At 40.5% G+C, this 12,587-nt stretch overlaps 2 protein-coding genes across 3 annotated transcripts in view; one reads left to right on the top strand and one right to left on the bottom strand.

The window, feature by feature from the left end:
• The first annotated feature begins 1,103 nt into the window (after positions 1-1,103).
• Positions 1,104-5,140, top strand: LOC119741601 (zinc finger and SCAN domain-containing protein 12-like). The gene is made up of 3 exons (XM_038217419.1): positions 1,104-1,609; positions 2,312-3,762; positions 4,382-5,140. The coding sequence occupies exons 1-3, from the start codon at positions 1,283-1,285 to the stop codon at positions 5,127-5,129; spliced, it is 2,526 nt and encodes an 841-aa protein (XP_038073347.1). The 5' UTR covers positions 1,104-1,282; the 3' UTR covers positions 5,130-5,140.
• A 3,842-nt stretch (positions 5,141-8,982) lies between these two features.
• LOC119741205 (cryptochrome-1-like) overlaps positions 8,983-12,587 on the bottom strand; it is a 30,451-nt gene continuing 26,846 nt past the window's right edge. For both annotated transcript variants that reach the window (XM_038216935.1, XM_038216936.1), the window contains exons 10-12: positions 11,930-12,087; positions 10,654-10,847; positions 8,983-10,349 (exon numbers count right to left, since the gene is read on the bottom strand). In XM_038216935.1, the coding sequence (XP_038072863.1) occupies positions 10,231-10,349; positions 10,654-10,847; positions 11,930-12,087 (471 nt within the window). In that variant the 3' untranslated portion in view covers positions 8,983-10,230. The remainder of the gene's footprint in view (positions 10,350-10,653; positions 10,848-11,929; positions 12,088-12,587) is intronic.

The raw sequence follows: 12,587 nt of genomic DNA, 5'->3' as shown, positions 1-12,587 counted from the left end.
TCTTTCCTCAAACATTTAAGAAATTTCCATACTTTTCCGGACAACTTAGGTCACTGTTGCTGTGATGTTATTTCAGGAAGATACACTGGTCAGAGTTTGGGGGTTTTGCTGTTCAAACCCCCCAAAACAAAAACACCTAAATACCCATACCCTTGAAAATGGCAAAACAAAAATTGAAAATACATGTATGTTTAAATGTGACACAAACGTAATTTTTAAGTTAAGGGACTAACAAATTTTGCAGGGGGGGGGGGGGGGAAACACATTTTTTTGTGGGAGGGGGTATCCTGAACGACATAAAATAACTTGAACAATAATTTATATTGTCCTAGTTCATTAAACCAATGTGGAAGCAATAATTTGGATTGCTTATTAAATCAAGACAATTTTGAAAAAAAAAACCAATGTCATGGACCCTTTGAAAAAGCAAGACAGTCAAAATGTGTCAAAATGGCAAGGCAAGGCAAGGCAAGGCAAAGGCAAAGGCAAGGCAAAGGCAAGGCAAAGGCAAGGCACTACACCATACCGGCACACCACACCACACCACACAACACAACATAAAAACACAGAACGGAAGATTGGTACAGTAAGCAAAATAATTTAAAATGAAATAAAAATAAATAATAAGCAAATTTAAACCTGAAAAAAAAAAATACTTATGGCAGTTGACATGCGAGAAAAACTGCATCAAAAAAAATCCATCCAATTAACAAAAAAAGCAACAACAAAAGCAGCACTAACAAAATAAATAAATACATGTAATAATAAATAATAATAAACGATAATAAATGAATGTTTGAGGTAAAACCTGAAAAAAGCATGGGGGAAACAAAACAACTTTAACTATGTAATATAGAAGTGCACTTTTCAATAAAATTAACCAAAAAGGAATATGTCAAATAGTTTTCATGGAAGGTTGCACCGAATGTTATAAGAAAAATTCACTTCATGAACCCTTTAAGTAACCATGGTTTTAATGAGTTTAACAAAAATTGGGCGACACCCCCTGTAACAACCCCCTCCCCCGCTCGTCCCCATATGGTGATAAAATTTACAATGTTGTAAAAAGGGTTAACCCCCCCCCCCCCTTCCTCATACTTGACACGCCCCTATGATGGTAGGCGGGCGGCGCGGGGATTTATTATGCCTAGCATCCAGACGTACCGTGCGGAATATAAATGCATTTCCCCCAAAACTGACTACTGACTAGACTCTCCATTTATTGTTTACGTGCCAAAAACACCGTTTGGTTATTTCGTGTTTATTCTGGAAAATCATAGAAATGGTGAATGTTTGTGCTATTGCTGGTTGTTCAAATACACATAAACATGAGGGTGTTAGCTTCCACCAATTTCCCTCGGATCTCAAAAGGCGGGAGATTTGGACGAAACAAGTGCAAACGACCAGAGCAAACTGGTCGGGCCCTTCCGCGCACAGTAAAATTTGTAGCGATCATTTTGAGACAAGCTGCTACGAAGATCACAGTTTGTACTTATCGTTTGGCTTAAAAAGAAAGCGTGCATTGAAGCCCGATGCATACCCAACAATATTCCCTGGGGACAAGGCGAATTCGACACCGCTAGATCCGCCGACCAGTGAAAGGGTTCGAGTAAGTTTTTGGCTTTTATTTTTTAAAGCCTTTGAGGCTTTGTTAATGGCAGTGGATATTTTGCCGGAGACGGCAAACCTTTAGTAAACGTTAGCTTGCCGGATATGCACTGTACTTGGACATTTTTCGGTGAAAATTTTTAGTCTGGCTCCATGCTAACATTTTCGTTGTAACTTCGTATCGTAAAAGATTCGTATTCACAAGATGGGAATCAGGCCATTTTACAATTTCGGACTTTATTTCCAAAATAAAATCCTCCAGAGCCACAAATCTGAAAAAGAAAATGTTATTTTCAGCCCTATCTTAGAGAGTACAGCGCCCTCTGTTGATATGTATTGCCGCCGGCAAACCTTTAACGTTAGCTTGCCGGCATTACCTCCGGCAATATATCCACTATCTTTGTTATTTTTGTTCCAATTTTTAACTGTTCCCAATTTCACTTCCTCCCAATTTCACAATGCACTTCCAAGTCATCATTCCTTCATTCCAATATGTGCTCACGTCTAGCATTTACGTGTTCTTTTTGCCCTGTGAACAAGATGGCGCATATATTACCGTGAAACTGAAAGTACAAAAGTGTATTAACTTTTAAGTGTTTCATTAAAAATGCATTTTGCCACTTTGGATGTATATGCAATGGACCTTTTTCTTAAATACAACAAAGTTTTTAACGTGATGTTTTCAATGTAACTTTTGTTGCAGACTTTAATTGAGGCTTTTCCTAGGATTAGACCAAGGGAACAGCACAGCTCTGTTGACAAACAAGATACCGAGGAAGCATCTGTCAATAAGTGTGAGAGTGGAACTTGTACAGATAACAAGGCCACATGTCCCTTGCAAACTGTGCATAATAAAGACGATAAGGAAAATGACCTTTCTCAGCAAATCAGCCACGAAACAAAAGCAGGAGCAAAACAGCCATGCGTGACCAACAACCAGCACAACACTGTACCTGAATCTGAGCTTCAGGCTCCAGACAATGATCTATTGTCATCATCCACCAATCAGCAGGAACACACAGCCACTAGCGGAACGGTACATCTCGTGGTCGACGATAATGTGGTCCCTTTGGTAACTTCACCACTGCCTAATGTAAAGGTGGTGTATTTAATAAAGCCAAAAGCTCAGGGACACAACAGTGAGAGCAGATTCCAACAGCAACAGCAAGTGTCCCAACAGCAAGTGATTTTCCCAGGACAAAGTAGACTTGTATCAAACCCAGGGTGGATAAGAATAGAATCAGTTGAACACCTTCAGGAGAATCCTCAAGATTCCGAGAGTAATACAGAAACTCAAAAATCAGTACTTGAATGGGAGCAACAGATTCGCCAAGGATGTCAAACTCATCCTGGACTTGTGTCAAATGCAGGCAAGATCAAGATAGGCACAGATGAACAGCTTCCGGTAGTTCAAGTTAAACAGGGGAGTTCTCCGGAGTTCCAGAATGATAACGGAAATCAACAACCACTACTTCAAGAGAAGCAGCAGATCCTTCCAGAAGGTCAAATTGATCCTGGACTCGTATCTAATCAAAGAAACAGCAAGACAGACTCTGTTGAAGAGCTTCCGGTAGTAAAAGTGAAACAGGAGCCTTCTGTGGATTCCAAGAATGATATGCATGTAGGCTGTCCACAGCCAGTACTTCAGGAGAAGCTGAATGTTTGCCAAGAAGCTCAAACGGACAGTGGACTTGGATGGATCAAGACTGAACCGTTGGAACAAGTCACGGATGCTGGACTAGGGAATGACCTCATTTTCTTAACCAGTACCGGAGACGAAGTCAAGGTGGATCTCTGTGCTGAAGGAAGGAACAAGGATAGGAACGATGCAGAAGTATTTGTGAAACAGGAATTTATTGAAGAAGAGAAAACGTCAGATATCGGTGTTGATCACAGAAAGGAGGATATGATCGATTACTTTCAGTTTCAGCAAGTAGACCAGACTTCTGAAGACTATGAAAATGCAGAGATGTCAAAAGATGATAAGGAAGAAGATAAGAAAGAAGAAGATGATGATGGAGATGGAGATGATGATGAAGCTAATGATGATATGGAGATGGAGGAGGATTCCAGTGATGAAGACTACGTCCCATATGTCAAAGGTCGTACACCCAAAGCAAAGTCACGAGCACGGCACAAGAAACCGAAGACAAAGTAAGTTTGTGACATTAAAGATGTAATGTTATTGCACAGAACTGGTATATTGGTAAAAAAGACTTGTCCATAGCGAGGAATGAGGATGCTCTGCGCAAGCTCTCTTTTGTCAGTTTGACCATATTGGCAACATACATTTCTTTCTGTCTTTTGTTTAACCCTTACCCTACTTGACCCTCCAACGCATGCCAATATGTGCCTCAAGAAAATCTCCTATGTTTTTTGCATGGCCCTCCAATATCTGCCATGTCATTTTAAGGGTAACTGGACAGGCACTCCAATACATGCCACAGAGAACAATGAGAGTCCTCTGATAACAAAGTGAGTGCCCCCAGCTGGTCAGTATCAGGCACCCTCCAGGGCCTCCAACTCCTGCCAATTGGAGCCTTCACTGCTAAGACTTGTTATCTGCCAAATAACTGCAGCTGGAGGGCATTGGCATAACCAACTGACATGCAGTAAACTACCCTCAGAGAGTAAGGGTTAATTAGCAGTTCAATTTCAGTTTAGGTTGAGACATGTTTTTTTGTAAACAATATTTTATTCCCCGAAATGCTCATACAAGTTTCCAATACCTTGGTGAACTAAAACTGGCTGTTCCTTATTGTTTAATTAACAGGTCTTACAGCTTTCGACAAGATGTAAAACTTTCCAGACTTCCAGTGACTTACGAGTGCAAGACGTGTCAAGAGAGGTTCGTAGAAGCCGAAAGCATGAGAATGCATTACACCAAGACCCATCTGAACACCGACAAGCAAAACGACTCGGCGGGGAATGGACCTTCATTGTCTCTACAGGGCGACATTCGTGAAATAGCAGTGATATTGAAGCAGTGCTGGCAATGTGAAGACTATGTTGAGAACATGCAGAGACATGTGAAAAGTCACAGTTTTCACAACTTTGTATGTGAGGTGTGCGGACGTGGGTTCTCAAATCCCAAATACTTACGTCGCCACCGAGAGACCCACAAAGCCAAGGAGGACAGGAAACTACACAAATGTCCTGAATGCGATAAGGCATTTGTCACCAAAAGCCTTTTCAGTAATCACGTTGAAAAAAAGCGCTGCAAAAACGCTTCAAAACATGTCTGCGAACAGTGTGGGAGACAGTTCGGTAAATTACATCATCTGACCACACACAAACTTATCCACTTGGAGGAAAAGCCGTTCAAGTGCTCCGAATGTGGGCGGGGTTTCAGCCAAAGGGGTAATATGAATCTGCATATGCGGACGCACACAGATGTTAGGCCCTATCAGTGCCAGATCTGTCAGAAGGGCTTCAAACACAACGTTAGTCTGAAAAATCACCAGAAAAACCACCACGGTATGGACTGGTGGAAGGACAAACAAAACGAGAAAGTTGGCTGAAATTGTTCCCATTTTGCCATTTTGTTGGCAGACTGTGCAACATGTACCCATGATCTAAAAAACATGGCGCAAAGGAGTCAGCCACAAGATGGGAACATGGCCGATTCAATAGGCCTAATGCCGTCACGCTTTGTTTACATGTGCGCTTTCCTGTGTAGTAGACGGTCCCCACTTTGTCTGGCCTCCTGACTTCGCTCCCATAGGAAAGCGCATGTATGTAAACAAAGCCATTACGTCATTACGTCTCAGGTCTATTGAGTGGCTTAGCACAGAATTTTAGTGGACACCGTTTGCAAAAACAATTTATTTACAATAATTTCCGAAGCTACATGTACTTTTTGAGAAAACTGAAAATGCATCTTCATTTTTTTTGATGCAGGGCAAGGTTTCCGTTAAAAGCCCTCCCTTTGGAAATGTCCATTTAAAGGGAATATACAACATTTGCTTTCGCTGTCATTTTCAGAAATTGATGGATGGGGATGGGGTGGGGGGGGGGGGGGGAGTTAGTAGTGTTACACTGTCTTGTTTGAAGTTTTGTGTTCGTAGATGCTGGAAAAACCAACAAAAACAATCATTTTCCTGTACTCCGGTTCCCTGACCCCACTTGAGATAAAACAGAGCAATATATAGACGTCCGGGAATAGTGAAGTCGGGGAACCAGTCTAGCTAGCTTGTACCCATTAATAGGTGTGTAATAGAGGAATAATTCTCATTCATGGATATGTAAGGGATTGCAAGCTACAGTAAATTCGGTCCATTTGGGGCAGTATTTGAAGAAAAAAATATGATTTCACAGGAGGCTTGATCATATTACTTGCCATGAAGTAGGATATTTCATATTTTGTCGGTTCGATTTTTGAATGTTTGCAAATGGTGTCCATTTCCTCTTCAAGATAAAAGATCTGCTTAAGCAACTGGTTCAGTCTAACACAAGTCCATGACACATATCACAAGGAAATCAGTGTAACAAGAACGACAGTTCATTACATCAACTTTATTTACACTCTTGTTGGTGCGAGCATAGCCCTTGTCACAAACAGTGCGTTACTTATGAAATATTTAAACATTACAAATATTCAAACATTGCAACTAGAGACTACATTCCTGATGTGTGGTGGCCTAACTGCTGAGGTATATGGTGGCTTCATACATTAAATTTGCAGATTAAAAAGCCTCTTTCTTGCTAAATTTTTTTTATATCAACATAGCCTTGGTCAATGCTCTCGTCGTTATTCGTCCCGTATGTGGTCAATCGTCGGCATATATCCTCACGCGCTATGCACATGCATGTAAAATTACAGCGCGAACAGCGACCTCACGCGGCCACTATTTTTATATGCAAATCAGTTGGGGACGATCTCGAGCCTTGGTTCAATCGTTCATGTGAGGTTTTGGGGGTGGTGCTCATTATGTTAATAGCCTTAGCTGACCTTAAATGTCGTTTTCTTATTGGTCGATCGTTGCGTGGAAACTTGCATAGTGAAACGTGGCACCGTACATAATCCATACACGTACACGTTGTGTGTCTCTGCACACGGCACCAATGCACAAAAACTGTGGTTCCTGTCACGTCCGCAAAAGGCGAATAGCTGCAAATAATTTGATGACGTCCGGATTTACCAAGGTGTGATTGGACACTCCACATATTAGCCCCGCCTACACTTATCTGTATTCGCATACGAGGTCGTGCGCTAGAAATCCAGCGCAAAATAAAGAAAAACATAAGCTTTTGCCGACGATTGAACCAAGGCTCGAGATCGTCCTCAACTGATTTGCATAAAAAATAGTGGCCGCATGAGGTCGCTGTTCGCGCTGTATTTTTACATGCATGTGTATAGCGCGTGAGGATTATGCCGACGATTGACTTCGTACGGGACGAATAACGACGAGAGCATTGACCTAATATCAACACGGCTGATATCAACACGGCTGTTATGTACACGCATATCATTACCATTAACATATAGCATTGCAACGTCAATGTAATGCCCGCTTAAGTTTTTTTATACAATGGGGAAAAATACTTTATAGATTTCAGTTTTTGCTTTAATTACAATGATTGGAATCTAATTATTTGGTCTTCCAAAATATCTTTTTGTTAAAGTAGAAGGTAAAAATTAAAGATAATTTCAATGAATTGAAGATGATTTCAATTTAAGGGAAAAAAGAGAATGAGAACCTAAGTGTTTTGCATTGATTCAAAGGAAAAACTGAAGTTATGCATGACTTGGCCCAACCCTCCTAGGAAATTGCTAAATTACACGACTCGAAAACTGAAGTGCTCATCTTGTGAATACAACAAATACATCATGAAACTTGTCAATAGCACCCAGTCTTAAATTCAGTAGAGCGAGAAGCAATCAATGTATTGTCTTTCTTACTGCACAGAATTTCACATACCTTGTGAGTGCTCTAAAAACATGATTACTCACATATAAATATAACATGCATTCTGCTTGATACAGTTCCTATGTTATACCTTTTTTTGGCTACAAAAATAAAACACTTTAATTTTCATTCCAATTTCGTCTGTCTATTGGATTGTGCCCAAGTTAAAATTTGTAACTGCTTCCAGATGATTTTCTTTGTGTTTTTCTCAAAATGCCCATTTAAACTCCCCGAGCCATTTTCCTGGACCCTGATAGATTAAACTAAACAAACCCAGACCAGAGAGGGCGACATATCTGCAATGTACCAATGCTCAGGTGGAGTGTGCATTCGTTCAATGCAGGGATGTTTTGTGCATATGCTTCTTGGAATGTGCATTTATGCACTCTTTTTTCTGATTCTATTAGATCCCAATTCTTAATTATCTGGACATTTTGCCCTTCAAAAAAACCCCCCAAAACCAAATTCCAAGCTTACTCCATTATTTTATCCCAGCTCATAAGGCTTTAACAATGAAATACATTTTTGTTTGCATTCAATAAGGTACATACAATTTTTTTTTATCATCATAAGATATTATTTACAATATAAAAATCCAAATAATTCACCAATCGAAAACACCTATTCTATTGTTTTGAAAACTTCAAACAACCAGGTCCCTCTCAAAGATGGTTGCGCTCCTCTAAAATGTTTCAAGCAACTACAATAGAACTGAACAAACCCCAAAAATGTTCACATGTACATTTGAAACTAGCACTTTATAACGAAGTCCTTTGGACTATAATAGGTACCTTGTATTAACAGTATTGGAAAACAAAGAAAGCCAAAGCCCTTGGATTTAAAACTTGTGCTTGTTATAAGCAGGATGCCGTATTAACAGTACTCTTCTTATCAGGGATCGACTGTATTAGACTAGCAACCTTATTTCATTAGCATGAGACACCCATTTGTGTCCGCTAATATGAACCAAATTAAAGAGAAAGTACAACATTTGCTTTTGCTGCAATTTTCAGAAATAAATGGATTTGGAGGATTAATATGTTTTAGCAAATATTGTTAAACTGACTGGCGTCACGTTTTGGGTTCGGAGATGCTGAAAAATCCAAGAAAACCAACCATGTTCTTGTAGTCTGGTTCCCTGACCCCACTTAAGATGAAACGGCGCAATTTATAGACTTTGGGGAATTGTAAGGTCAGAGAATCAGTCGAGCAGGCTTGTACCCCTTCTCAGGTGTGTAATCAATTGCAAAGAAAGTGCGGAATAGGTGTGTAATCAATTGCAAAGAAAATGCGGAATAACTAGATGTGGAAAACTAGGAGCAGTTTTTGAAAAAAGCCAGTTTTCCCCAATGCTGGTCTTGAAAAAATACAAGTTTTTTAAAAAAAAGTCAGCACACCAGAAGCCACGATTTTACAGGATACTTTGGACTGTCATTCCCTAAAAATCCAGTAAGATATTTTGCGATAATTTGATCATTTCGCTTTTTGATGTTTGCAAATGTTGTATCTTCCCTTTAACTGGACCTTGTTTTGAGGTCATGTCCAGAACCCACTAGAGGGTCTCTAGCTCAATTCTAGTTATCCATTCTGGATGTTGGGAAAATCAGGAAAGTACAGCTTAGGTATAAGCTATAGTAAGTGTGACCCCTCCAAAAAAAAAAAAAATCATCTCAGATAACCACACCTTGGCTGTGTTATTTTGTAGAATTATCAAAATCATGAGCGGATGTGATGAATAAATCCCTGATAAGGGCGAGTGTAGGATTTGTAAATGTGATATACCCAATGTGTTAGCATGCAAGACGAATATACACAATCACAATTAAATATCAACTCTATAAGTGATTAAATTATTTGCATTTAAATATTCTTGAAACAATTTTCACAATTGTATCATCCCCTGAAGCTCCAAAATATAAAAAGAATACTTACAATCATTAAAACATACTCAAAATACTCACAATCATTAAAACAAGTACAATCATTAAAACATGTTGACATATATGCTTTTCTTTAAAAACTGTTCAGTGAACAAGCCAAAAATAAAATAAAAGAAATGAGTTGTGCAGAAAATAACACATTAACACTCTGCGGAGGATAAGCTGAAGTATCGGACTAAAATGCTCAACGTTAACACGCATGCTTTGGTTTCAATATTCCTTCAAATAAAGACTTTACATTCCATCGTCACAGACTTATAAAATCTTTTATAAACTGAAGTGACTCTTCCATCTCTGACATGTTGAAAAGTGAATTACTTTAATGATTACATTGGAGGCTAGAACTTAATTGTTAGCCTCTTTTTAAAAAATAATAATAGTTCATTTGTTTAGAATACTGAATGGTACCACTAACCATGGCTTTTTGTGGATAACAGATTTTTCAGGTCCCGTAAAGTTGGAGGGGTAGCCAGGATAAAAAAATTCTAGTTTTTGGGGATGCCCATCTTAGAGTGCCTAGTATTCAGACAATCGTGAAACAATACCTTTTTTTAAATTGATGGGCAAGGGTTTTTGTTTGGCGGCGAATCTGTAATCCAAGTTAATAATGAAAAGAAAGGCCCAATTGGTGGCGATTTGTGCACAAATGGACAGTTTAATGAATGAATACACATTTGAAGCTGGAGTCGTTAATCATTCAACAATGCGAAGCAGACCCGTTGAGAACTTCAATCCGTCGTCTCCAACCTCCGGACCCTTGACACTTGACCCTTCTAAATGCCAAGAATCTCACACAGGTCATCGGCCGTGCATTTTTCCACCCCTCGGATCGTCTCTGGTAGCCAGGAGAACTCCCGGACTTCCACTTCATTGGATGGAGTGCAGTGACTGACTGAAATGCAAAAGGGAACCATGCACAAGTCGGATTTGGATTTGAGGCTTCACAATGTGAAGTGTGCAACTTTGAAAAAGTGGATTCTCGATCTCTTTGCATGAAATCTCAGGCACCCATTTGTGCCTGCCATTATGAACCAAATTGACTGGACCTTATTCTGAGGTCATCATGTCCAGAACCCACTAGATGTTCTCCAGCTCAATTCTATTACCGCACAAGTTCATCAATATTGGATGCTGACGAAATTAGGAAAGTACACCTTAGGTATTAGGTACAGAAAGCGCGTGTCAAAAACACTTACATTTTTCTTCTAAGCTTTGGACAGTCCTGTTCATCTTTTCCCGATTACTGGATGCTGCTGCGCGATGCTCCACAATCGGCATCGGGTAGTCCTTACCGATGATACAACCAGCTTTCTCCTGTACGGCTAGGGGTGCCTTCCAAGGCTCGAAGAGATACCGCAGTGGCATGTTGACAAGCACTGGCAAAAATCGCCTACAACATTTAAAATCAAAAACAAATAATAACTGAGTCTTACTTTTTCGGGCCTGATTTACCATTTTCATGTACTTGTATGTTCCAAAAAATCAAGTGGCATAAACATTAAGAACATTGTAACTCCTTCAGACCTTTGCTGTCAGATTAGGAAAACAATTGATATTTGAGCTTGAAAAACTTGTTGATGTTACAGACTCCATGAGTGCCCCCTAAATAGTGACAAAGAGCCCCCTCTACATGGCAGCTTACTTCAATAGAAGTAAAAGCCGCATGAATATTTGGCAACAGACAGATCCATTAGCCAAAATCTTCCTCAATCCTCCAGAGTCCTCAGGGCTGTTTTGGAGGAGTTTGGAGGATCGACGCTGAATGCGACATACAATTTTTTGAGGATTGTGGAGGATTGAAAGTACATGGAAATTCAGTATCGGTTGATTTTGGAGGATTAAGGCTGAATGGTGTTTGAAAAAGAGGAGGATTTCAGAGGATTCAGGCTGAATGCATTTTGAGATGCAGGGCGGTTGGAGGCGGGATTTTGAAGAATTGAGGCAGTGGCTATCCTTCATTTAAACTTCAAAGGCCTCCTCCGAAGGCCTCCGGGCAGTTTTGGAGGCGTTTGGAGGATTGAGGATGAATGCAACATAACATTGTGGAGGATTGAAGGCACATGGGCATTCAGTATCAGTTGATTTGTTAGGATTGAGGCTGAATGGTGTTTGAAGAAGAGGACGACTTCAGAGGATTGTGGCTGAATGCATTTTGAGAGGCAGGGCTGTTGGAGGATTTGGAAGGATTGAGGCAGTGGGTTTCCTTCATGTGAACTTCAGTGCACAATCTTGGAGGATTGAGGAGGATTGAGGATGGTTCCTAGCAAAAAAGGGCCTTTGGGTTAGGGTCAAGACCCATCCTGCGATGTTTGCCCAATCAAAGCTGTGATTAGTGTAATTTGACACTTTTTGGTGTGACGCGCACATCTGCAACATGCAGTGTGGCTAGAGACAGGGCAGGTATTGTTGCCCACTCGCCTAGTGGGCGGGGCCTGATATGGATCAGTCCACTGTGGACTGAACCATTCTCACCTGACAAACTCCCCGTTGGGATCCATGCGACGGCCGTACCGCACCGGGCAGAAACAGTTAGGGCACTGCAAGACCTTCTCAAAGGCAGAGCTAGAAATCCACATCCAGTTGCCGGCACAGATACTCCAGTCGGCGTCTAGCAGGTACTGGTAGAAAACCTGGTTGGAAAGGGAAGGGGGGGGGGGTAAAGGGAAGATCAATTAATTAGTGAAAGGATCAGTAATTGAGGTGCTTGATTACTTATTGATTTGGATGTTTTATGATACAAGAACAAAGGGTAGTTCGAAAGGTTTGTGGTGAAGTAACAATTACACGATAGATGAGAGGAAAAATCATCACTTCTATACATAAAAACACAAGTGCTAGTGCACAATATGCTCTGGCTGTGTTGAATGAAGTAACACGCCCTCCAAGACAAAGTATTTGCGCTATTAGCTGGAATGCTACAACGGTTACAATCTCACTAACAGACAAACAGAGCAACCAACTGCCTCACTTGAGTCTATCCTCACAGCTGATCTACAGATCTCTCATCAAGAACAAGCCACAACTTGCTGCAATCTCACTGACAGACAAACATGCAAACAGACCAACCAACTGCCTCACCTTGAGTCCATCCTCCCAGCTGATCCACAGATCCCCTCTCGTCAAGAAGCAA

Source organism: Patiria miniata, unplaced genomic scaffold (assembly GCF_015706575.1).
Source record: "Patiria miniata isolate m_02_andy unplaced genomic scaffold, ASM1570657v1 HiC_scaffold_5, whole genome shotgun sequence".
Taxonomy (NCBI): Eukaryota; Metazoa; Echinodermata; class Asteroidea; order Valvatida; family Asterinidae; genus Patiria; species Patiria miniata.
Note: the sequence above shows the minus strand (reverse complement) of the source record. Positions and strands in the feature narration are given on the sequence as shown.